Source organism: Misgurnus anguillicaudatus, chromosome 21, assembly GCF_027580225.2.
Source record: "Misgurnus anguillicaudatus chromosome 21, ASM2758022v2, whole genome shotgun sequence".
NCBI lineage: Eukaryota > Metazoa > Chordata > Actinopteri > Cypriniformes > Cobitidae > Misgurnus > Misgurnus anguillicaudatus.
The window spans coordinates 26249679-26276406 of NC_073357.2; the positions used below are offsets into that span (position 1 = coordinate 26249679).

Here is a 26728-nt window from a genome sequence, read left to right on the forward strand (position 1 = left end):
GCCCGCCCAGATTGACAGCTGGCCCCCCCAATCAGAAAAGTAAAAAATACTACTCTGTAGAGTTAGACATGTATACTACTTTATGTGGTGTAATTTATCTATTGCATGTTATGTTAAAAACAGTAAAATTATAAGTAAGCCTGATAACTATTTAAAAACTATTAAAGCAGTTGAATGTTGCGTTATAATGAAATATTCCCGAGCAGCTTTCAGCCATGATCACTTTGAGAACTTTTTTTGCAAGCAAGTAGAAAACGTATTTTGAATAACAATAACAACACGTTATAAATATGTGCTGCGCGCTTTCCTCTCAATAATATAAACACACAACAAATATGACAGCGGGGTAAAAAAATAGAAAGAAAACATCTGATCATAGTGATGTTGTTTGATATAGCGATATAGCAGCACTATAAGTCACGCCACGTTTATTGCTACACTTAATACAATATAGCCTATTGCGTTTAAGCAACAAATACCCTATCATAACAACCTATAAGCCTACTGTGTAATTGAGACATTAATTTAAGAAATGCATTAAAGCAGAAAGACGTAGGCTGCGGAAATATAGTGGGTTCACTTCAATCCACACCACAGACGCTCTTGGTTTGCTTCTTATTTATTAAATCGAGGCAATTGTTTGATCAAACATTGATTAATATTAAGATACAATTTATACAAAACGAAATTCACTTTAAAGAAAGTCTTTCTACAAAACAAACCTCGCAAAATCGCTTGCCCGACTTCCATTACGGGCTATGGCGAATTCCTGTCGGGCTAAAAAAAAATGATGCGCCTTGGCCGTCGGGCGGAGGAAAAAATATTGTAATGTGTTTGCATTCTCTCAGATTTAGTTAGGTAATTATGTTGTATGTAATTCGGCGTCATCTTGTTAGCCATTACTATCCTCACAAGTGAAACTGTCAAGAAATGAAGTGAAAGCATTAAATCCATTATTCCTTTCGTTCACGTCTGATATGCGCGCTCCTCGGCTCCGCTCTTCACGAGTAGGCTTGCTCTTGTGCTCATCAAAAAGTATATTAAATGTTTATTTATTTGTCATTTCGTTTAACCCCAGAGTCTAACATTATTCTAGCAATTCCCTTTTTCTTTCTTTATTTAGTAAGTTAACTTAAATATGTGAGAACGAAAATATATTTTTAGTGATTTGCATGAAGAGAATATGATGTTAGAAGCTTCATTTTAAGCATTTAGTAGCCGTATTTATTTACACTTTAATAGGTTATTTAAAAAAGTATAAGTTTTTTTTTGGGTTCATTTATATTTCCTGTCACTGTGTGCAGGTTCTTTTTTGTAGGCTATGAGAGCCCAATATTTTTTTTACCAAAAAGGCTTAATAAATGTCACGTTGCATTACAATTTAAAGTATCAATAATGTCAAAAATGTGACGTGCAGTTCGGGTGTGTGTGTATGCTGTTTAAATTAGTGTTCTGAAGTTTTGACGATTTTATAGACTTGTTATAGTTTCTTATTCAAAAGTGACACCCATAGATTCAGGCCCACCCGGACTTAATCCATGCCCACCCATATGTCACGTTCTGCATCCGCCACTGCGCGCCGGGAACGTTGTTTGTATTTTTGCCTTTGGCAAAGGTGGATTATTGCTACCAACTGGGCTGGAGTGTCTATTATTCAAGCTTCAAGCTATTTTTCGTAATCGTATAATGAATTCCTGTTTTCGTGTGATTATCACATATTGGTTTCTCAACTGCTTTTTTCTATTTTTTAAATCCTTATCACTTCGGTTAAGGGTTAGATTTGTTGCTTGCATTAGAATGTCACTTTATGTATTGGTTTATACTTTTTTTTTCTGATTGATTTTTTTCCCTGGCGTTAGAGTTGGGTTTGGGTAGGAATGTAATTTTATGTAAATCTAACCCTAAACCGAAGCGACAATGGTAAGAAAATAGGACAAAACAGTTGAGTAACCAATACGTGATAATCACACGGAAACAGGAATTCGTTATGCGATCATGAAAAAACGCAGAAATTTGTGATAAAATCACAAAAAAATTATAAAAAATGTACGTGGCTATAAAACGAAATTTCGTGAGACTGGGCTGCATTTAACATGCAAAGGAGCTGATCTTTGCACTAAATGGCAGCGGCGTGGTTGGATAGTGCAGATTAAGGGGCAGTATTTTCCCATTCTGACATCACCAGGGGATCCAAATTTCAATGACGGATTTTTTCACATGCTTGCAGAGAAGTTACTGGGTTGATCTTATTCACATTAGGTCTAGGTTGGTAAAAACACTGGGGACCCAATTATAGCACGTAAAGATGGAAAAAGTCTGATTTTCATGATATGTCCCCTTTAAGGCCTTGACTTTCTATTAGACCTTAACCTTTGCGTCTCTTTCTCACCTTTCTGATCAAAGATGTTGTTTGTACTATAAGCAAATGGCGCGTGCTCCAGAAGCACACATGTCACTGATATAAACACAAGCTTGTCTTAGCTACCTTAAAGTTCAGAAAACTTTTGTGCAAGAAAATCTTTCTTTATTTGGTGACGCAGCTCCTTGCGCGCATCTTGAGAGACCTCTCGCGAGAGACCTGTGGTAATATTGTAAAACCTATTTAGTGTTTTTAACTGTAACTTCTTGCCACATATATTACAGTATTGTTTTTATTTGCTTTCTAGTGTGTTTTTCTTGTTACAGTGCCCTTTATCACAATCTGGGGTTTGTAAGGCAGTATGCTTGTGAAGCTGCTGTGAAACAAGGTTTATTGTTAAATATGTAGCTCCTACAAATAAATTTGAATTGAAAATTTTGCTCTTTAGGTCTATAGACCGTTTCATCGTCCGCATGAGTGTCTGGTCCGAACTTTAAATCAGGTTTCTGTTTGTTTTATGGTCTGAATAGTTGCTGAAACTGAACTCTTAAACAAATACCTCGTTGAAATAACAAATGTTTTGGGTTCCTTTGTAATCTACGTGTTGCTTATTTTGCTTGTTATATAAACAAACTACTTTAAAGGGACTTTGTTGTTATTTATTCTTCGCAGAGTTTACCAGAAGTTACGTGATGACCACGAAAGCCGCGTGTTTATCTGCTGAAACCGTCTATTGACGACTAAAGTGTAGCCAAATATACTTGTTATACGTAAAAATGTGTATATTGTTATATATTTGGCCTGTGGGAGGAAATCGTGGACCCGGAATTTCTGACTGGCCGTTAACTTAAAAATGTAGTTGCCAAAAGGGCTGGTGAGTGAAAAAGTTAATTTCAAACCCTGCAGATACACCAGCTGACTGTCACTTGTTGTATATTAATGCTGGATGTACTGTAGTTGATTGGAGTGCTATATACTGTAATTGAACTGGAACGTGTTATATGATCCTGTCTGATTATCCCGTGAAAGATGATATCGGCTCTCGTTACGCTTCAGAGACCAGAGAAATGAAAGATCCTCTCTTACGAAGGGCTGGTTATGCAGGTAGTTCGGATGGTGACCCGTGTGTTCATCACACTCACATGGTGAAGTATAGTGTGTCGAAATAAAAAAGAGGACAGACAGAGAGAGTGAGTCGTAATTAGCTTGCTGATCAATAGAAGGCCTGATTCACTAATGAGCTGCTGGGACTGTCTGCTGGTCACACTGGGCAACATGGTTTCCTAGGGGAGAGTGAGTGATCGCAAGGTGCTAAGGTATCTTTCAGTAGAGACATTGTGTGTTAGTGTGTGTGTGCATGTGTGCTTTCTCTTTTCTCACAGACTTTTCATGTTTTCCACCAAAGAAAATATATGACTGTGGGCTTTAAACAATTGTGCACCCACCACTTACACCTGCTGATCTCTCACCAGAATCACAACAAACAAACAAACAACTTAGAGTTTTTTTTTAACTGGGCGCTGGGACTTTTAAAACAAATGTATTACAAAGGGTTCTTTGAACTGATGCCATTAAAGAACCATTTTTGGTTCCCCAAACACCTCTCAGTCAAAGATTTTTAAAACAACTAGTTCTTTCTTACCTTCTTATAGTCTATTGAACCTTTCTGAACTACAAAGAAGCTTTTGTGCAATAGAAAAGGTTTGTGGATATCTTAAAGGGTCAGACCAACGAAGAACCCTTTAGAAACTTTTGACATAAGCACTTCTTTAGGATTTAACCGAACACATTGTGACCCATTTGTACAAAATGTCCTTGATTGCCAAATCATAACATGGACCATCACATAGGGCTGTCACAATGATAAAATAATCCTCTTATCGCGATTTTTTGACCTCATCGCGATGATTTCAGATCACCGCAATGATTGCACATCTATCTAAAGAACACAAGGGGGGGCTGTAGTGCCTGTATAAACACTGAAAAAAATGATTCATTGAATTTAATCAATTTTTTTAAGGTAAGTGGTTGCAATTAGTGATGCTCCGATCGATCGGCCGCCGATCGTAATCGGCCAATAACGACATTAAATGACGCGATCGGCACTCGCTAAATTTGCCGATCTCATGAGCCGATTTTTCTGTTTACTTTTGTCATCATAGCGTTCCTGATACGGCTGCAATAAGAGACCATTTTACACAGTGCGAGCATTTTGTAACCTATTGCTCATGTCTGTGTGACGTGCAGATTTGGATTTCCTCTCTGCCTTTAACAGAGATATGCGTATTTTCTATGAGGACGCGCGATGCGTCTTCACATCCCTATCAAACAGCGTATACAACACATATCTATCGCGGACAATTGCATCCTCGTGCCTAAAGTTTATTACTTGCATTCGTTTTAAAGTTTTGAAGGTTTAAACATCCATTTTCCTCACAGCTGCTCTTGTTTGCGGACTACGAGGACGCGCTCTGGTCCTCAGCGCAATGCGTCTTCACATCAGCGTATACAACACATATCTATCGCGGACAATTGCATCCTCATGCCGAAAGTTTATTACTTGCATTCGTTTTAAAGTTTTGAAGGTTTAAACTTCCATTTTCCTCACAGCTGCTCTTGTTTGCGGACACCCGCCGCACGCATACACAGCAGCCTGTCATCAGTGCACGTGAAGAGAATGATCTCTCCCACGTCTTAAAGCTACAGTATCCTAATTCATCTCTCAATAAAATTACTCTGTGCTCATCAGTGAAAAACTGTTGTACTTCATACGAATGCGTGTATATTTAATTCATACAGTAAAGACTGTGAAGTGTTTTATTTTAATCACTTTTAACAGACATAAACCTTTTTAAAGGCATATTACATTTCTCTTTGCAAGAAGAAATATTTGTTGTGCTTATTTATTTGATTCTCTTATTAAAACAATAATACACCTAATTTATAGTTAATTTCATTTCTACAAATGGTGCAAACTCTGCTAGATTATAGATAAAAGATTCCCATTCCACTGCCATTCTGTGATCGGCACTGATCGGCGATCGGCAGATCATGATTTTGGTGATCGGCCCCAAAAATGCTGATCGGAGCATCTCTAGTTGCAATCAATTTATTTAAGCTACATTTAAACAAAAGTTTTATATTTTATTTTACGTTACTAATCTTTTTTGTTTAAATGTAGCTTAAATAAATTGATTGCAACCACTTACCTTAAAAAAATTGATTAAATTCAATGAATCATTTTTTTCAGTGAACGAGACAGTATCAGATGGCGCTCCTAAACTGACAGTGTTACACGGTACATTGCAAAGCCATTTAATAATTCCAAATATAAAGAAGTGAGGGATGCTAGTCTTAAGAATCTGTAAGGAATAGATTTTTTTGCAGCCACTACAGACATGTGGTCTAGTACTAAAATGATCTCAGTAGGACTGGTTACTATTTAAGACCTGTACTAGTATAGTTAGTTTATTTTGATTGCATTTTTATTTTCAGACACTTTTTGTGTTTATTTTTTATTGAAGAAATGAAAAATATCTATGAAAGATTTATTTATTAAATAATTACTGTGTTATGTGTATTAATATTCACTGCCAGGCAAATTTAGCAAAATATTTAATTTAAATAATCACTATAATGTGTGAAAATTATTTCATACACAAACAAAAAATATGAGAATTAAATGTCAAAGCAATAAAACAGACAATTAATCGGCATAATTTAGACAATTAACCATCACCCAAATTATATAATCGTCGTGACAGCCCTATATGATTTACATCTATAACATATTTATAATCCTTATAAAAAATTCCAATTAACTTTGTGTGTCTACATCCTTCTGAGGAAGTTAGTCATTGTAAATGTTATTTATAATGCATTTTGACATTGAGACGTTTCTGTTCACTCATAGAGAGATTCATCTGCATAGAGATCATGCTTTGTGATCGATTCATTCTGCAGAAAATATTTCACTGCCTCAGGAAGCCGAGCGCTGCCAGTAAAGAGAAGAACTGCTGACGACACACACACACACACACACACACACACACACACACACACACACACACACACACACACACACACACACACACACATATCCAGGAACGGACGGACAGAGCAGTTGTACACTAACATTTCACTTAACCTTTCTTCTAAGGCACACACACCTGACCTGACACCTGCTTTGTTTGTGTAGGTCACAGCAGCACACCCGTGTCATCTGCTCGTGAGTGTGTTCCTAACCGAATGCTAGTACATTTCAGCTTGTGTGTGTGTGTGTGTGTGTGTGTGTGTGTGTGTGTGTGTGTGTGTGTGTGTGTGTGTGTGTGTGTGTGTGTGTGTGTGTGTGTGTGTGTGTGTGTACATGCGTGCACGTGTGTGTGTGTGTGTGTGTGTGTGTGTGTGTGTGTGTGTGTGTGTGCGTGCCGGCGACATTCACAACAGCTGTATGTGGTGTGTAATGTATCCTTCCCAAAGGACTCATTGGGAAACAGAGGAACAGACAGCTAGAGAAACACAGAAAGAGGGTGAGAGGCAGACAGACAGCATGTCTGGGGTGTTTTTTGCGTGTTTGTGTGGTACAGTAGGTTATCGGGCCACTTTGTTGGGTATCTTGCAACTCCACTTACAACACACTGTGAGGTTGTTGCAGAGATCTTAAACCACAGACCTTGCTTTTAGTCTTTTTTACATTTCTTAGGTCTATGTATCTGTCTTTCACCAAGAAGACATTTTTATGAGTTATATTAATGATTTGTTAATAATCTAAAGCACATGATGTAAAAGCATGATTGGGAAATAATAATATGCAACAGAACCTAAGTCACGTGACATTTACGGCTCAGGTCTAGTGATAGGATAATACATTGAAGAGGCAGATATATCGGCCGATATTTGGATTTTTTATTATCGGCATCGGGCAGTAAATTTCTCTATTACTTAAATTTGATGTTTGTAATAAAAAAGACACTTTGTGTCACTCAATGTAAAGCCAAAGTCTGACAGACAGTAAAATGACCAATCATTATTCACTTTTATCATTAATATTATTAACTTTCAATCATTATGTTGACTTTTAAAAGTACTTAAAAGGGTATATTTTAGAGCCCGACCGATTTATCGTTTTGCCGATTTTATCGGCCGATATGAGCATGTCGCAGATATATCTGTATCGGCGTATAAGCCGCAGATATGAAGCCGATATGAACGTTCCTTACAGAAAACATTAAATGCTTTTGAAAGATGCAAGTACTTGTTTGTCCAGCAGAGCGCGCCCTATTGGTTGCTAATGGCGACCCAGGTCACTCACTGGAGTGACACCAGCCAATCCCCCGCCCCTTCACTTCAGTCAGTCAGTCTCTCAGTTCAGGTGGCGGCAGTCACGCGGTTTCTTCACAACATTTTACATCTGACGCGCTTTGGTCGATTGGATTATAAGTGGGCGAGAGAGACACATTCCTGTTTAGTTTTGGTGTTTATAATCCGTCTCTTTTGTCCACTTGCGAGTTGTTTAAAACACAAGCGGGAGAAATAACCCGAGGCGGAGAAAGGACGCGTATAAACTGACGCGCAGTCTGTCCAAGTACAGCTGCTTGTGCTGTTACCAAACATGCTAATTTCAAAGCAATTGATTAAATAAGCTCGCGCAACTTTACACCCTCGCTAAATAAAAGAGGCAGAGAGCAGACACTTTAGTTTTATAAAAGTTTAAAGTCCCGGCAGAACACTGTGGGTTCGTGTTATAAAAACGTTGTGCAGTACATTAAACATAAGCCTACATCAGTATGTTGTCAGTAAGTCAAGCATTGTCGTCTGAATGGTACGTTTCTAATTATTTTGTGAAGTACATAACTTAATGTAAAGCTAATAAACAATGACTTTATAAGTTTCCATTTTTTTAAATCAGCCCAATATAACATTATTCTCATCAAAACTGACAATGATTTAAATTATATGTATTTTGTTTTGTTTGTGTTTTAAAGTTATTTATAATAAGTCAAGTTTACTGTTTTGTGCACTTATATCAGAATCATTTTGGATAATAAAGTTTATTGTTAACTTGTAAAACACACCTGCCTATATTACATATCTTTGTCACGTCATTTTAAGTGTTTGATCACCACATTTGTGGTGTGATCATTGCAAAAAAGTATTTATATATAGTATATTCTGTTAATGTATATAGTGTATTATATGTACAGTAGGCTATTGTAGTATAATAAACTGTAGTATATGTGTACTGTACTATAAAATGCACATAAAGAACATCGGCCGATATATCGTTATCGGTCTTTTTTTACTCCCTAATATCTGTATCGGCATCGGTCCCAAAAAATGCATATCGGTCGGGCTCTAGTATATTTATAAATGTTATGCATAACAAATGTTTTTTTGTTTCACCAATTTTCTGTTCATCTCTTATTTACTGTAATAACATTTGTGTTATATCGGCCAATCGGCTATACAGCTTTCTTAATATCGGCATCGGCCATAAAAACCCCATAACAGTCGACCACTACTCTTTGCCACGCCGGTAGAGATCCACTGTTCTGTGGCATAGCTGTAAAGAACGTTTTGTAGCACCAATTTTTTTAAAGTGTTCCCATTTCATGAAGATAGTGCTAGTCAAGCAGTATTCTCAGCCTCAGACGTCACAGCCTTACGCATAGACCGGTCTGATGGAAACACTCCAGGAGTTTCCAGGTCATCATCTGATTGATTAAATTCTACAGGATTTCTGGGAGATGTAGGGCGCCAACTTCACATTTCCATGCCCCTTTATGGCAGTGGTTCCCAACCCTTTTCACTTCAAGGCCCCCTAGTTGCCCACAACAATATTTGAAGGCCCCCAACACATTCATTTTTTTCCAAATAAAATTAAGTAAAGCTTGGAATGACTAGACAGATGTATATTCGCTACTAAAATGGCCACAAAAATAGAAACATCTTGATTTTTCCTTGTTTTAGCTTATTTTAACCTAAGCTTTGGTTTGTCTTTTTTTCAAGTTTCTTCCAGCTATTTGGGGTTAGGAAGAACCAATAAATATAACCAAATATTTTTCTTTGAACATGAAGCAGTGTAATTGACCATGTTTGTGTACAGCAGGTTCCAGTATCACAGAATTAATTATGGTGCAATTATGGTGCAAACAACAAAACAATGTGATGTCCACGTATGTGAACATCCAGGTCTTAGGAGGTTAAAGGGATAGTTCACCCAAAAATGAAAATTCTGTCCTTATTCACTCACTCTCATGTTGTTACAAACTATTATTTTTTCCTACTATGGAGAATGGGGTCCACAAACGGTTTGGTTACAAACATTTCTCAAAATAGCTTCCTTTGTGATCATCAGAACAAAGAAATTTATACAGGTTTGTAACAACAAGAAGATGAGCAAATGATAACAGAATTTTCATTTTGGGGTGAAAAATCCCTTTAATGCTTGTTTTGTCCAATTTTTAATCATTTTAAGTCATCTTGAGGCCCCCATGGAAATCTGCTGAGGCCCCCTGGTTGAGAAACAAAATAACACTTACTGGTAGCTTTACATGTCTGTCAGACGGTCTCTTGGGTAGTCCTTGGCCAGTGAAAGCAGCTGTGAAGTTATTCTGCTGTCAGTCTGTAGTCAAGCAGGTGCCTTTGAGTCTAAACTTTGCCAGAGTATACTGAGAGAGAGTCCTTTGAATTGAATGGAAGTAACAGAGAACAGCATATCAAATTGAAAGAGTTGATGATTCAAATGTCACAAATGTTTATTGCAAGTTAGCTTGGAAGTTATTACAAATATCACATATTGTAATATAAAGAGGCTTTCAGGCCCTTGTGTTTGGTTTGTGATGGTGTGGAGGAGTGTAAGGAGGGACAATAGACTCTTCAATTGAACGGCACTTACCCCGTTGCCGCAGAAATAGCTAGGGATTGTTCCCGTGGCGACGGCACATCCGGCAGCGAGCTCAGGGTTGAGGACGATGTCGTGACTGAGGCCGCAGTTGCCTGTTTGTGTGCCTCGTGAAGGAGCAGCGGTGACAGGTTTTCAATCTAAAAACCTTTGTTTGCGCCAGCGCTTATGAAAGGAGCTGCAGGTGTTCACTCTGCGTGTGATGTCACCTCTGTGTGAGACTTTTGAGCCTTTCCTACACTCCTTTCACAGTCTTTTTTCACAGTTTGTGTGTTTGAGTGTTTGTGCCTCCATTATGTGGAGCATCCAATAGAAAATGGCTCAATCAATTCTAAAGCCCGGAGTATAGTCTGTTTTTATGTGTATGCGAAGGTACGCGCACGGTCGAACACACAGGCTTACAAAGTATAGACTCGTACGTGTACACAGATGTTCGACGCTTGCGCATTGCGTCAAAATCTCATTTCAATTAAATTGTATTTATATGGTGCTTTTCAAAATTGTTTAATTGTTTCAAGCAGCTTTACATTAATTAATGCAGGAGAAAACACGGAAAAATTGGTGGACAACATAAGCAGCAGAATGCAGTGGCTAAGATTAAACCGTACTAGCGAGTGTAGTAATAATGTAACGCAGTGGTGGCCGGTGACTTCTTTTTTCAAGGGCGATCGATGCAAAATTCGTCACAACATGTATGTAGCCCGTCATTTGTGTGCTTCGTAATTTCTAAATATGTGTTCTGCGCGTCGAGTGCGTGTATGTGCATCACGTGTCTTGTCAAAATAAGTGCCTGCTGCAGACGCGTCTGAAGGGTTTATGATAAAAGAGACGCTCGCGTTTGCCAGATACTCGCATAATCTCATGCATAATCAGAGTTTACTGTTAAGGAAGTGTCTTGCGTGTATTTTGTGAACGTGAGCGTCTCTATTATCATAAACGGTTTTGCCGCGTGTGCAGCAGGCACTTATTTTGACAAAACATGTGATGCACATGGTTTACATGATGCAACAAATACATATTTTGAAAACACGAGCAACACACGACACTCTGAACACATATTTTGAATTTAAAGAGCAGTGACGAGTCGCCACTGATGTAACATATAGAAGAGGGTGCTAAGTTAAGACGATGTCAGCTGACTCCCTAGGGGTTGAAAAAACTCCTAGGAGAAAAAACCTCCTGGCTTTTTTGGGGCTGATCACACCAAATGAGTTAATAACAGTTGCAGGTGCTTTTTTTGAATGAATTTCTATAGGCAGTGAGTGTTATGCGCGCTGTTTATGCACGTCGAACGCCTTGCGTTTTTCTCCGCCTGCCGCAGCATGTGTTTTTTAAAAGATGAGAGCGGAAAAGCACCTAAGTTATCCTATGTGCATCACGTGTCTTTTCTAAATAAGTTCCGGCTGCAGACGCGTCTAAAGGGTTTAGGATAAAAGAGACGCTCGCGTTTGCCAGATACTCGCATAATCTCATGCGTAATCAAAGTTTACTATTAAAGGAGTGTCTTGCGTCTATTTTGTGAACGTATGCGTCTCATTTATCATAAACGGTTTTGACGCGTGTGCAGCAGGCACCCACCTTGACAAAACACGCGACGCACATGGTTCACATGACACATATTTTGAAAACACGAGCAAAACACATTACATATTTTGAATTTGCGCCCCTCGGATAAACAGTCACGAGCCGCCACTGTTACATGGTCACATTTGATTTCAGTCTTGATTTGCATTCTTTCTTAACGCTTCACTCTATCAGTTCATCCATTTTATTTTCTCCATGGACAGGAAGAAACAACAAGAAATGTAGAGAAGGACAGGGAACATAATGAAATCGGTCTTCACGCCACATCGCACAAATACCCACAGATAAAGATTTCAAGATATTCTTTGTATCTTGCGCTTGCTTTCACTCTCATCTCTTTCTGTCTCACTCAAGGGATTATGTCAAATCAGCTTCAGATTTTTGGCGTATGCTGGAAGCAATCATCAGTAACTCAGCGATTAGATTACAACGATTTCCCATAGCAGCGGTGTGTGTGTGTACCATACATATGTTCATTATTTTCCCAAGGAACGTCCTCTCCCAATTTTCACCATAATGGCACACAAATATAATCTGTGCCTTCATCCAGCCATGCTTAGTGAGTGTAAATAGGATGTTTTCATCACAGAAGTTAATATTGCCGATACTCAGCCTGACTCGCAGGGTTCATTCGGTTTAACTTTGTCGACAAGCTCCCTCTATACACGCTGGATTAGCTGGCTCAGCCCCATATGTCGTGCGATGGTGCCAACCCTCTGCGTTTGTTTAGATCTCTCATCGGAAGTGATAAAGCAGTTGATTTCCTCTCCAGCAGCAGTTCGCCTTCATCACAGCTTGATGGAGTGGGAATTTGTGTTGATGTGCAGTGCGTGTGTGGCCTGGTGGCCCTTCAGATCATCGGTTTCTCTGCCAACGTGGGGGCCAGTGAACTTGGACAGTTGCTATGACAACCCTGCATGCCATCATAATGTGTGTGTTTCGTGTGTGGAATTAGTGTGAATGTTACATATGTGTGTGTCTTTGTATGTGTGATCAGCCCACAGAGTCAGCAACTGACAGGTACAGATAACTGCAGTACTTCCCAATCTCCTTCAGCTACCGCCCCCTAGTGTTCTCACAAAGAACTGCAACCCACAAAAGCACTTGTTCAGCTCATCATGGGAGGTGGGTATAAATGAAGGTCGGTGCCAGCTGCAAATGAGTGGGTCAGGCAACCTCAATTGGGCTGTACAGGTCTACAAAGGATTTTGACTGGTAATTTAATGCCATGAATGTTGCCGTATTGGTTCGTGCTACACAGTAAAGAAAGGTGTCCGAGTTACATCCGACTTGTTCTGATGTCACGCTGACGTGTGCCAAAAATCTTTTGTGATGGAGAGGCGGGCTCATCGGATTTTGCAGCTGGTCTGCGTTAACTAAAAGCATGATGGGAAAGACTTTATGATGACACAGCTTAATGCTCATTGGCCCGGGAATGTCATTTGATGCCTTCTTAATTCTAAAAACTACATGTCTTGTAGTAGTTTTTATATTTTTTTCAACTTTTTCTTGACTTTATTTATTTTAGTTGCATCTATTTCATCTTTCAGTCTGTAGAAGTTAAGTATTTTGCACATTGAAAGTGATTGAATCTATTTTATGCAAGAAGTTTTCTGAAAAAAAAATCCATATTATTCCATATTATTAGTGTAGTGTAGGATAATATCATAAAAATTCTAGACTTTTTAAGCACACGTTCACTTTAAATGTTTATATCTTCTGTATGCGAATGTTGATTCATACCAAAATGCTTTTTGCATAGTTGTGTTTGACACATGAAAACGTCTCGGGTTACGTATGTAACTGTTGTTCCCTGAGAAGGGAACGAGACGCTGCATCTTCTTGCCATACTTCTTGCGTCCCTGTAAAGCCGTCTTTGTCAAAGCCGCGTCACACTGTCTTTGTCGTTAAGCCTCACATTGGTTGAATTTGATTAACACATTCAGATGCACTTACCTCTGGAGGCGTCCCCAAAGTGTCACCGCAGTGACGCAGCGCAAGTTCCCTCGAAAGGGAACTGTAACAATGTATCTTAAAAGGTAACACGATGTAACCTTGCTCTTACTTGAAATGTGTCCCCACATTTAGTCCTTGAATTTCAGGGTATTGGACCTAGAAAGTCCTTGAATTTGAAGTTAACTAAGGTATGGGAACCCTGCTACTTGTGCCGTAAGCTCCTCCCACCTCCATGTTTCTGTTATCTACTTGCATTTCGGTACTACATCATTCTATTTGTCACTATGAATACTATACTCATAGGACAGTATTATGAAATGATACTGTGTCTTCCTTTCTGTGTTGTACAGTAGTTAGGCCATCAGATCAATGTTTGCAGAAGGTTTAAAGTTACAGTAATGTGTGATCAGAAGATTGTTTGTGGGTTGTCAATTGGAATGGGGTTCTATGTCTGGGTTTGCTGTCAGGGAGATGAACATGTCATTTTGCTGTGTCTCATTACTGTGTCTCCTTGTCCAATACAGAAGAGAGAAGATGAGACCAGTAGACACATCCGCCAGAGCCCACCCTTCATAATGCATCACTCCCTGTGTGTGTGTGTGTGTGTGTGTGTGTGTGTGTGTGTGTGTGTGTGTGTGTGTGTGTGTGTGTGTGTGTGTGTGTGTGTGTGTGTGTGTGTGTGTTCAGTCTGTGTTTCCATATTTTTCCACCTCTCGCCTCATGCATCTTGCTCACTCATATCTTCCACGTCCCACCTGTTTCTGTGACAGCTAACACTTCTAGATTTGCTCAATGTTCCACAGGCAAGATGTTAACTATATTACTAATTTTTCAACTGTTTCTTCTCATTAAAGACACTTTTCATCGCTGAGTAATTTCAGTTTCTGTTCTTTTGCCTTGGAACTTGCAGACAGATGATAAACAAATGGCTTTTATAGCTCAGGATTCTCAATGGAGTTTTAAAGGGATAGTTTACCCAATAATGAACATTCTGTCATCATTAACTCACCCTCATGTTGGAAGATATTTTGAGGAACAAATCAGAAACCCCATTTAATTTTGGGTGAAATATCCCTTTAAGGTTTAAAGTTTAAAGTAGTAACTTAATCTTAGGTGTTTCTCAAAATAATAATAATAAAAATGAAATACAAGTCAAGTGACTTGGGATTTGGTATAACTGTTGAGATCTTTTAAAACTTGATGCACTTTCAGAAAAAGTAGTCAAAAATGACATTTTTACCTTTTACCTTATATATTTTTTAATTTGACCTATTATATATGTAAATTGTTATATATCTTATTACTTTTTTGTTACTTTTTGTTATAGGTCATGCATAAAAAAACATGCATTTTCAATAAAGATGCACACTTTTTCCAGTATTTTGCCTTTTAATTACTGTCAATTATTTGTCAATTATTTTCTTTTTAAATATTTAAATAACAATTGCATTTTAAGATTGCAAGAACCAAATTTTAATAGTTCAACTATCAACATTGCACAAAAAGTGCAAGTGTAAATATGTAGCGCTCTTAAATTTCTTTCATTTATAAAATAAAATAAAAAAAAGTAAAATTAAAAATTGCACTTTTTTAAAGTTATATAGGCTAAACCGCCTTTCAATTGTACACTATATCCAGACACGATGGTTGGAATTCGCCCCCTAGTGGCAGTCGTAATGAAATTTCGGTTTAATCGTGAATCTGTCTCAAGGCAAAAATCTACGTATAAATTTATACTTATTAATTTACTCATCAGTAATCAATCGTTTTAAAGAATTTGGATAACTGTTAAAACGGGTAAAGTTAAACAAAATGATTAATAATTTTCAAAATGATTAATAATTTTCAAAACACACAGTGATGATTGGAACACACTGGAAATACATAACTTCCGGTCATAGTCTCACATATGGTGTAGTCGCACAAGTTTATTTACTTTTTTTATGCATCCAAAGCTCAAATTGGAACTGATAATTAAGCACTTGCAGATGCTTGGCATCCCACGCAGCCTATTTCTGACTCTCTTTCCGTTTTTTTGTCCGTCATTTGTCATGTACACTGGAAAAGTAAAAGTAACTGTTATCTGATTTTAAATCAGATAATGATGACCGGCGAGCCAGAGACATGATTGGAGGGCCGCATTTGGCCCGCGGGCCGCCAGTTGACTAGCCCTATACACCTTTGCACCTAAAGAGTTCATATTAGTACCTCAGAGGTGCATATTGGTACCAAATGTATACATATCTGTACCTGAATTATACATATTTGAACCCTTTCTAAAGTGATAGCTTAAGACCATTTTATGACTATTTTGTCTGATATAAATAGAAGATTTATTTAGAAACTTTTCAGGAAACAAATCTGAGAAGAAGAAATAAAGCATGCAATGTATACATGCAGAACATCAAATATAAGTATGTGTGTTCCCTGGGATTGAACCCATTACCTGTTAACACAATGATCTACCAGTTGAGTTACAGGAGCATTACATCAGCAAAAACTTCCAAAGTCTCTGTATGCGGTCCATTTAATTCCACTGCTATCTAGGATCTACATCTGCCATTCTTTTCTATGAGATGGTTTACTAGCACAGCCAAATGTATTTATCTGCTGGTCTAAATGTATTATTCAGTTCTGCTCCTTAGATTCCATCTTTATACGGATTGGCTGTTTAGAGAGATCTATTTTTGCCCTTTGGTTGTTGGGATTTGCTGTGTGCTTAATATTGATGCTCACCAAACTTGTTTATCCAGATCTAAATTTAAAACTCCACGTGTATGTGTTCATTCTCCGAAGGCCGGCCCATGTGTAATAGGCTGGGCTGACTTACAGTATCACGTAACCTGTAAGAGGAAGTTGTGTTTCAGAAAAGGCGTGTCTTTTCAGGTGTGGCAGAGGAAGTCGGCGCGTGTTACCGCTTGCCACTTCTGCAGGTTTTGATTATATCAGCGTGTGCATGTATGAGTACTGTAGATGGTTAAAGGGACTCATCATGCCCAGGCTGTGCCCAGGCAGTGTGTGCTGCTTTGCTCCGTTCTTACTTGGCTGTGACGGGGCAGGGCAGGGAGATGTCGGTTGTTTGAGTGAAGAAGACTTTTTGGAAAACTCGTCCAACGGTTTAGTGAAAACAACAGGAGAGGGACAACCAGTCTATAGCGTCTTCTCACAGGTCAGGCTTGGATTCTGCTAGCGGTACACCTATTAGTTTGCATTGCGCGTGTATGTGTGTCTTCCAGAGCAATAAGGAGTCTTTTCAAATTTTTTGCTTGCTTTATTGTATTATTTTGCATTGACAAGCTAAGGAAAGAGCAACACTTTCTGTCTCATCGTCTTTCGTCTTTCACTGTCACTGTCACCAGCTAATTTATGATTGGCTTTATTTGTTCATGTATTTGCTCATATTATGAGTTATGCAGGGTGTGTGTGCATGATGTAATTACGGTAGACTTAATGAAAAGCCTGTTGCGAAAAACTATTTTGCTGGGTCTTTTCATAGTTAAAGCCACATACTGTACACATCTGTGTATTGTTGCATGCACCGCATACAAAATACAGTATACTACATACAGTATATAAAAAAATTAACAGTACCATCTGTTCTAACCACATGTTTTTATGTTATTTTAACTTATCAATTTAATTTGTAATTCGTCAAAATTTAAAACAATAAGTGAGCCAGTTTGATAAACCGTAAAACATTAATGCAGCAACAGTGTGCTTTCGCTTTGGTGCTTTTTAGTTTTTCCGCAGAACAGTGTCACCAAGAGACCCATAAACGCTGTATAAGCTATTTCACATACGGTAACAGATATTATTTATGCATAATCCACAACACATATAATTCAGTTTAACAATAACCTGGACAATCAATGACACTGTTTAACTTCAATTTGATACTTTTTCTTAACATTTAGCAGATTTTGTCAGGGGTATGTAAACTTATGAGCAGAACAGTGTAATGCACCACTCAGTCCTGATGCCTGAAACAAACCCCACGTCCCTCAATGTGGTAGCAAATTGAAATAGATTCATTTATCATGCAATAAACACGAATATGTGAAACAGCTGGCAGACGCAGTATTAGATGCCCTCTAGGGCATTGGGGGGGCATCACTTTACCATTTTGCTGTTCAAAGAGCTCTCTTTTTTTATGGCTCTCATTCGCTGGTGACTAGCTTCATGCTGTTTAAGACTTGAAAGTGTTTCTCTCCCCTTCTCTCCGGCTGTCGGTCTCCATCATCCGCCTGCAGCAAGTTGCATGCTGGGAAGCGAACACTCACGCTAAATTTTACATCAATTGAAGATGTTTTGAAGTTATATTGTAATGACATATTTACGACCTGATGAGAGTAAATAGACAGGTGGGTTGGGGTTTACAGCCTGATTATATAAGTGTTACAATAAATGTTTGGGGCATGATAATATTAAAATGCCAAGTACTTTGAATCACATGGGTACTATTATCACTTCACAAGTATTTATTAAAATGATCGTAGTAACATGCAATATGCATTTCAATTCAATTCAATTCAATTCAATTCAATTTTATTTATATAGCGCTTTTCACAATACTCAATTGTTTCAAAGCAGCTTTACATTAATAGAAGCAGTAAAAGCACAGAAAAATGACAGATAGCACAACATAATACACAATAGCATAAGCTGTCAAATTTGCTGAGGCTATGACTCGACATTATGAACGAGCGTATTACTAATGTAACGTCTAGGAGAAGAAGCTAAATTAAGCCCAAGCAGGCCACCTCCCCGGGGTAAAAAACCCCCTAGGAGAAAAAAAACAAAAACCCCGGGTTGTTGAGCCGAGGAAAAAAAATAAAAAGTCCTAGGAGGGAAAAACCCTTGGGAGATATATATGTATATAAACACATATAAACGGATAAGGAGATTAAGCGGGGATTAAGCGGGGTTTAAGCGGGTTCTGCCGGTGGTCGTTGGTCAGGCATCAGCTGGGCCTCACAGTGATGGACGACCAGGAGATCAGAGGTGAGTCGAGTTTCACAGCGACCGGAACTGGGTCTGTTGGTCCCATTGTCCTCAGGGTCGAGGACAGGACAGGGAGAGAAAAACAAAATCATATTAGCGTAGGGGCCGTTCACATGTAATGCAAGTGTCACACAGTGATGTGGTTTAATCAGCTTAGTTTCAGACAGACTAACTATTGCGGCATAATTATATTATCCACAGTTGAGGATTTTGCAAATTGGGGGCCCACTGCGACGGTATATATGGTAACTAAGGGTCACCTTCTGATTTTTAAGAGAAAGAGAAAATGAAACCTGTCGACCCGTTTGACTAAGGCCTGTAACCCCACTGTGGTCGTTAATGCAGGTTCAGTGGCAAACGGGTCTATATTGCATGCTATTTACAAGATCATGAGAAAACGCCAACATCGCAACCTGACCATACGTGCCAACCCGTTTGACTAAGGCTGGAGGCCCCACTGTCGTCGTTAATGCAGGTTCAGTGGCAAACGGGTCTGTATGGCATACTATTCACAAAACACAAAAAAGCGCCAAAATCGCAACCCGACCATACGTGCCAACCCGTTTGACTAAGGCTGGAAGCCCCACTGTCGTCGTTAATGCAGGTTCAGTGGCAAACGGGTCTGTATGGCATAGTATTCGCAATATAAAGAAAGCGCCAAAAGCCCAACCCAACCGTACGTGCCAACCCGTTTGACTAAGGCCGGATGCCCCACTGTCGTCGTTAATGCAGGTTCAGTGGCAAACGGGTTTGTATGGCATACTATTCACAAGAACACGAAAGTTCCAAAATCGCAATCCGACTATACGTTAAGATAAGGTTTTTATTTATTTATTTGGTTGGTCTGTTTTATGACCGCGAGTGCTTTGTTCGGTACAAATAATTATTTCGAGTTAAGTACTTTTACTAGACAAATTATGCGAATGATTTGTTGAAGAGAAAAGTTTTAAGTCTAGATTTAAAATTATCGACTGTGTCTGATTCTCGGACATCGGTTGGTAAATCATTCCAGAGCTTAGGGGCTAAGTAGGAAAATGACCTTCCACTTTTAGACACTTTTGATAGTCTAGGGATAATCAAGAGACCAGAATTTTGTGACCGTAGTGTGCGTGATGGATTGTATTCTGATAGTAATTCTCTAAGGTATGAGGGTGCTAGGCCATTTAAAGCTTTGTAGGTGAGTAGTGATATTTTAAATTGTATGCGATATTTAACTGGTAGCCAGTGTAAAGATGCCAGAATTGGGCTTATGTGGTCGTACTTTTTAGATCGAGTAAGTACCCTTGCGGAAGCGTTTTGAACTAGCTGAAGCTTGTTTACTTGATTTGCATGGCATCCCCCGAGTAGCGAGTTACAATAGTCTATTCTAGAGGTCATAAAAGCATGGATAAGCTTCTCTGCGTCAGATGTAGACAGTATATGGCGTATTTTCGAGATATTTCTAAGGTGGAAGAAAGCTGTACGGCAGACGTTGGCGATATGACTATCGAAGGATAAGTTGATGTCGAACATCACACCTAAGTTCCTTACCGTGGAAGATGGCACCACAGTGCAGCCATCTATGTGCAACGTGTAATCTGACATATTATGTTTGTAGCGATTCGGTTCAATAATAAGTATCTCTGTCTTATTGGAGTTCAGCTTAAGAAAGTTATGTGCCATCCAGTCACTAACATCGCTAAGGCAGTCTGTTAGCTTAGAAAACGTGTGTGTTTCGCTGGGATGTGAGGAGATGTAAAGCTGGGTATCATCCGCATAGCAGTGAAAACTTATGTTATGTTTCCTGATAATGTCTCCTAGAGGTAACATGTATAACGAGAACAGGATAGGACCTAAAACCGATCCCTGCGGTACACCGTATTTAACCAGGGAGTGATATGACTCTTCCTCGTTTACATAAACAAAGTGATAGCGATTGGTTAGATACGACCTAAACCATGCTAGCGCCTGACCACTGATACCAACATAGTTTTCTAGTCTATAGAGTAAGATTGTATGATCTATTGTGTCAAAGGCTGCACTAAGGTCTAATAATATAAGAATTGAGATTTCACCACGATCGGATGTTAATAGGAGGTCATTTGTAACTCTAAGCAACGCTGTCTCTGTGCTATGGTGGGGCCTGAATCCTGATTGGAACTTTTCATATGTACTATTATTTGTCAAAAATGTGCGTAACTGGCTTGCCACTACCTTTTCTAATATTTTCGAAAGAAAAGGGAGATTTGAGATTGGTCTAAAGTTATTAAGCTCTCCCTGATCAAGCTGTGGTTTTTTAATCAGCGGTTTAATAACTGCTAGTTTGAAAGATGTTGGAACGTATCCTATTTCTAGCGATGAGTTAAAGATATTTAGAACCGGGGTTGACACTACAGGAAATACCTCTTTAAGTAGTTTTGTGGGAACGGGGTCTAATATACAGGACGATGATTTGGATGACGTTACTAGTTTAGAGAGCTCTTCTATTGTAGTAGGTTTAAATGAATCAAGATGTTCGTGTGGTAGTCTAGTGTTAAGTGAACTAACGGGTAGAGTGGTGGCTGCCTGTGTAGCTACGATGTTTTCCCTTATAGCCGTAATTTTGTTAGAAAAGAAGTTCATGAAGTCGTTACTATTGTGTTGGAGTTTACTATTGGTTTCTGTTTGTTCTTTGTTTCTAGTCAGTTTTGCAACGTGCCAAAGAGGAAACGAGGGTTATTATGATTCTCATTTATAAGCTTGCTAAGATAGGTAGATCTGGCGGTTTTAATAGCCTGTCTGTAGTGTTTAACACTATCTTTCCATGCTGCACGCCATACTTCTAATTTTGTGCTTCTATAATTTCTTTCCATTTTCCTAGTTGCCTTTTTAAGAGCTGCGGTGTGATGATCATACCATGGAGCTGGCGGCTTTTCTTTGATTCTCTTTTTTCGAATGGGAGCAACGGCATCCAATGTGTTAGAACAGACATTGTTTAGGTTTTCTATTACAATATCTAGATCATCACAGTTATCTGCATGTTTAATTTGGAACAGGTCTGGAAGAGTGCTAATAAAGCTATCTTTAGTGGTGGAAATTATTGTTCTGGCTAATCTGTAGCATGTTGTGGATTGAGTGATCCTATCTAGAAGTACAGTGTATGACACAAGGTAGTGGTCAGAAACTGCATCACTCTGAGGTGATATTTTGATGTCATTAATATTAAGCCCGAGTGACAGAATTAAGTCTAATGTGTGCTTACGAGTATGCGTTGGCCCTGTCACGTTTTGTCTAATATTGAGAGAATTTAGAACATCCATAAACGCACGTCCTAATGCATCTTTATGGTTATCCACATGAATATTAAAATCACCAACGATAAGAGCTTTATCTACAGTGACTACAAGCTCAGACAGAAAATCTGCTATTTCTTTAAGGAAATCTGCATGGTGGCCCGGAGGTCTATAGATTGTAGCTAAGGCAAAAGAGAGCTGTTTGTGGTTACGATCAGTTATTTCCATATTTAACAACATTAGTTCAAATGATTTAAATTTTAGTTCAGATTTTTGGTTTACTTTAAAAATTTTGTTGTATATTGTAGCTACACCACCCCCTCTCCCCTTTAACCTAGGTTCGTGTTTATAATAATAGTCTTGTGGGGTGGATTCGTTTAAACTAATGTAGTCGTCTGCTTTAAGCCAGGTTTCTGTTAAACAGAGTGCATCTAAGTTTTGGTCATTAATTATTTCATTAACAATAGGTTCTTTATTGGTAAGCGATCTAATGTTAAGAAGGCCGAATTTTAACATTCGAGGTTCATCTTGTAATGTATTGTTTTCTAATTTTATGTTGGTCAAATTTGTACGTGATGTGGCAAGCGGTGCTCTGTATTTGCTAGTTCGGGGAACAGATACAGTTGAAATGTGTTGATATTCTGGTAAGATCGACTCGAAGTTCTGGGATATATGTGATCTAGACATATCATGCCAGCTAACAGACGGACAGTTAAGCTGATCCGTCTGTTTCCTGACCTGGGCCCTGGATAGTCATACTATATCAGAATTAAGAATATTAATCAGATTTCTGGTGAGTATAGCACTTCCTTCTGATGTCGGATGAAGGCCATCTCGGGTTAGGAGAAATGGTCTACCCCAGAAATGCTTCCAATTGTCTATAAACCCTACATTATGCTGAGGGCACCACTTTGACATCCAGCCATTGAGAGACACTAATCTACTATGTGTTTCATCTCCCCGGTAGGCGGGGAGGGGACCAGAGCATATTACATTGTCTGACATTGTTTTTGCAATTTCACACATCTCCTTAATATTATCTTTGGTGATTTCCGACTGTCGGAGTCTGGTGTCATTTGTTCCGGCGTGAATAACAATCTTAGAAAACTTCCGTTTAGCATTAGCCAGCACTTTAAGTTTAGATCTAATGTCAGACGTTCTGGCTCCCGGTATACAGTCGACTATGGTGTTTGGTGCCTCAATGTTAGTGTTCCTGAGTATGGAATCTCCAATGACCAGGGCACTTTTAACAGGTGTTTCAGCTAGTGTATTCCTTAGGGGATCGAATCTGTTAGAAAGTACCGTAACGTTATGGGTCTTAGATGGACGCCGTATATGACTATGCCGCCTGACAGTCACCCAGTTAGACCGCCGACTTGACTCTGATGTCGGAACTGAGCCATGTGTATTATGATAAACACTATGCGCGCTCGATACAGTATTTATAATGTTTACATTAGCATCTGATGTCGGAACACTATGTGCGCTCGATACATTGTTTGTAATGTTTACATTAGCATCTGATGTCGGAACCGAGCCATTAGGGATTCCCGCTGAAAATGTGTTAGTTAAGGTGGTAGGGTTTGGCGGGTGGGCGGGGATGGGGGCGTGGCAATTAAAGGGGCGTGGCGTACGCGTCATGATGAAAATAAAACGCGTCTGCGTTATTCTCCGAGATGTTTTATCAACTGACTAGTTTTCTTCCAGACAGTGACGGACCACGTCTTTCTCTCATTTCGGCCATATGGCACACGTGCAAGCTCGCAGTGTGAAGCGCTATTCTCCTAGATGCACTTTGCGGCCTTTTGTGCAGCGAATTTTTTATTTATTTTTTGGACGGCCTAGTTAAGGTGGTTGGGTTTCCCAGCTTAGGCGGGCCGCCCGAACTGCAAAGTGCTACGGGAAACCCTGCATTTGTGCAGTAATTCCCAGTAGTGCACACATTTAACAATTACTGAATGAATCTTGGCTTCTTCAAGGCAACACCTCAGAAGTACTAAATTCTCACAATCTGTGAGTTAATGTGCAATTAGATGGCACACGCACACACACACACAGAAATTCACATAGACATGTACTGCAGGGGCTGTAATCAGTTCATTAGGTTAATTACTAGCTGTGAAAAAGACTCTGTGACTGTGGGCGCTTTGGTTAATTGGTCTGGCTCTAACTCAACTTTAACCAGACTGTGCCTTCTTAGCCAGGCTGTCTCATTGAACACATACTGTATACATGCCACATATAGTTCTGTCTGGAATTATTAATGAAAGCTTTTTAACTATCAACCTTTTCAATTCCAATGACCTCCATATTGCCTATGCTTGCATGCACTTAAATGCACATTATTCTGAAGCATTTGAAAAAAACATCATATTAATGTAAATGCTGCTTAGCCAAGTGATAAAGAGAAAAGGGCTTAACCCATATAGGTTTATATGGACATGTAAACACGTAATCACTGTTATTACAGATTTATGAGGAACATGCATGTGCATTGAAATGAAAAAAGTGCAGATTATTTGTCCAGTAAACAGCCTCAATGCAAGTTGCTCACTGACAACACTCTGTGAATAGGGGGTTGTGAGTAATCTGCTAACATCGTACTAACAATACTTATGTACTGTAAACAAAAACACTGTAAACGGTCACTGTCCAAATGTGTTTTTTTCGCAAGTTATGCTAGGGTTTACCTAGTAGTGGGCTCCGGCCACTCTGTTGAGAATCACTGGTTTAAAAGAAACATGTTATACAGTCTTGTTTTGCGATGTTACGATTTATGTTTAACCAGACTTTGTTAAACAAAAGAGTACGCCTGAGTTTGTTACGGAAAATATAACCTATGTTTCCGGGTAGCAAGGGTAATTATGTTATTATTTGCTCTATAAATGGTGTTACTTTCACACAATATTTGGACACACCCTTGGAATACGGATTGTTTGAATGACAGCTGTGTTTGCAGACTGCTCATAGGTGTTCACATGACAACCAAAAGATAAGGGTGATTGCTCAAAATTAGGCCATCAATGTATGTTTTTTGCAGCCAGTCGTAATCTATTTTTTTCAAGAGATGAATTGGTACATAGCTCTGTCCAGAGGAACAATACATTTGTGTAAATGGTGATATGACACATATGGTTTCAGATGTCTGACATACCGTGACTGATTGTATGTATAAACATCTGTGTGTGACTGACAGGAATTACAGACCATTCTGACAGACCACTCTATTCGGTCAATATTAAAGGCGCCAAATGGCGCTTTTCCATTGCATAGTACCCCACAGTTTGGGTCGGGTTAGTCTTGCGTAGCCAGACCTTCAATACTCAAGGTCTGGTGTTTTTCGCTGCTTTTTTTGGTCAATGCCCGTCTACATGGCCGTTTGACCAACATGTCGAACAACCAATCACAGTTTGTTTTTCTAGCATCACGTTTCGAAGTGTGGAAATGTCCCCACAATAACGAACCGGTTGGCAACAAGTCAGTCATTGAAATAACCAGCCGCAACCAAACAGCATCTAAATTAACATAATTACTCACCATAGAACAACGGTGTGCACTTTATCAACAGCCACTCGCTCCCGGTAAACATCTGTTTGAAGCATATCTCTCCACTTTTTAACACCTACAAGCAATTCGGGAGAACCAAACGCCAGCTGCGATCTTTTTTGACTCCACTAACTGCCTCAAGCTAAACTCTTGGGCGTCTTTTAGAGAGTCTATACCAGGAACTTTTATATTTTTGAGAATGCAAAGTTTAGCTGATCATGATAACTGCTCATTATTATCCACGTAAACACAACTGATTCTCTTCCTCGTACGAACGTCAGAGCTTTGTTTCCCGAGGGACTGAGAATAATCACGACACTCGCGTCTCCCGGAATTCTGGTTTATTTCAACAAATCAGAAGACGACTTCGACATTCTCACAGGGTTTCCATTTAAGTGTACGATAAGCATTAGCCAACATTCAGTGGGCGTGACGTCTGAGGCTGAGACTAGGATTGGGTTACCTTTGGGGGCTTTTCCACTGGGTACAGTACGTAGAACCTGATATTTTTTTAGTACCGCCTCAGTTGGGGTTCTAAGCGAGCTGAGTTGATACCAAAACGTGACGTGAAAATACTGAAGATTGGTCTGAGAGAATCGGGACAAGCGTTATGCTAAACGCAAGCATAGCTAAACCTTCGTGCTTGCGCTGTCTCGAGCAAACCTTTTGTCATCTGTGCTTTGTTGTAAGTTTATTTCAATATTTCAATGCCAAAAGAAAGCATTGAAATATTAAATTGTGATATGTACACAGAAGGTGTACCATAGATGGTTAACATGTCCATTTACAACCCTAGGATTTTCCCCCATTAAATATTATTCCTTTATTTAAAAGGGTCATAAATGATAATGTTGCACTCTACTCTGATTGGCTGTTTCACAAAGCAGCTTTGTGGCAGAAGTGTAATGCTTTGATTGCTTGGGGCTTTTTAACGGCCATGCTATTTCCTTTTCATTTTGTCTCATGCTTCCTTTATGTGCTTGGTGACATGATTGTTGTACATCTCTCTCATTATATCATAAACCGCACATTTACTGAGCTGCGTTTGAGATGAGTTATTCAGTCTCATTATCAGTGTAATGACACATGATTGTTCTAATAGCTGTGCTGCTTTGACTAAATCAGACA

General features: G+C 39.1%; 1 protein-coding gene across 3 annotated transcripts in view; it reads left to right on the forward strand.

Annotated features, from left to right (window-relative positions):
• The window catches only part of LOC129440076 (diacylglycerol kinase delta), a 107305-nt gene that overhangs the window by 40688 nt on the left and 39889 nt on the right, over positions 1 to 26728 (forward strand). Inside the window, exon 1 of one of the 3 annotated variants that reach the window (XM_055199159.2) lies at positions 16733 to 16971. The exons of the other annotated variants lie outside the window; for them this stretch is intronic. Within the exon in view, the coding sequence (XP_055055134.2) occupies positions 16759 to 16971 (213 nt within the window). The 5' untranslated portion in view covers positions 16733 to 16758. Of the gene's footprint in view, positions 1 to 16732; positions 16972 to 26728 lie in introns of those variants that run through there. 3 annotated transcript variants of the gene reach the window in all.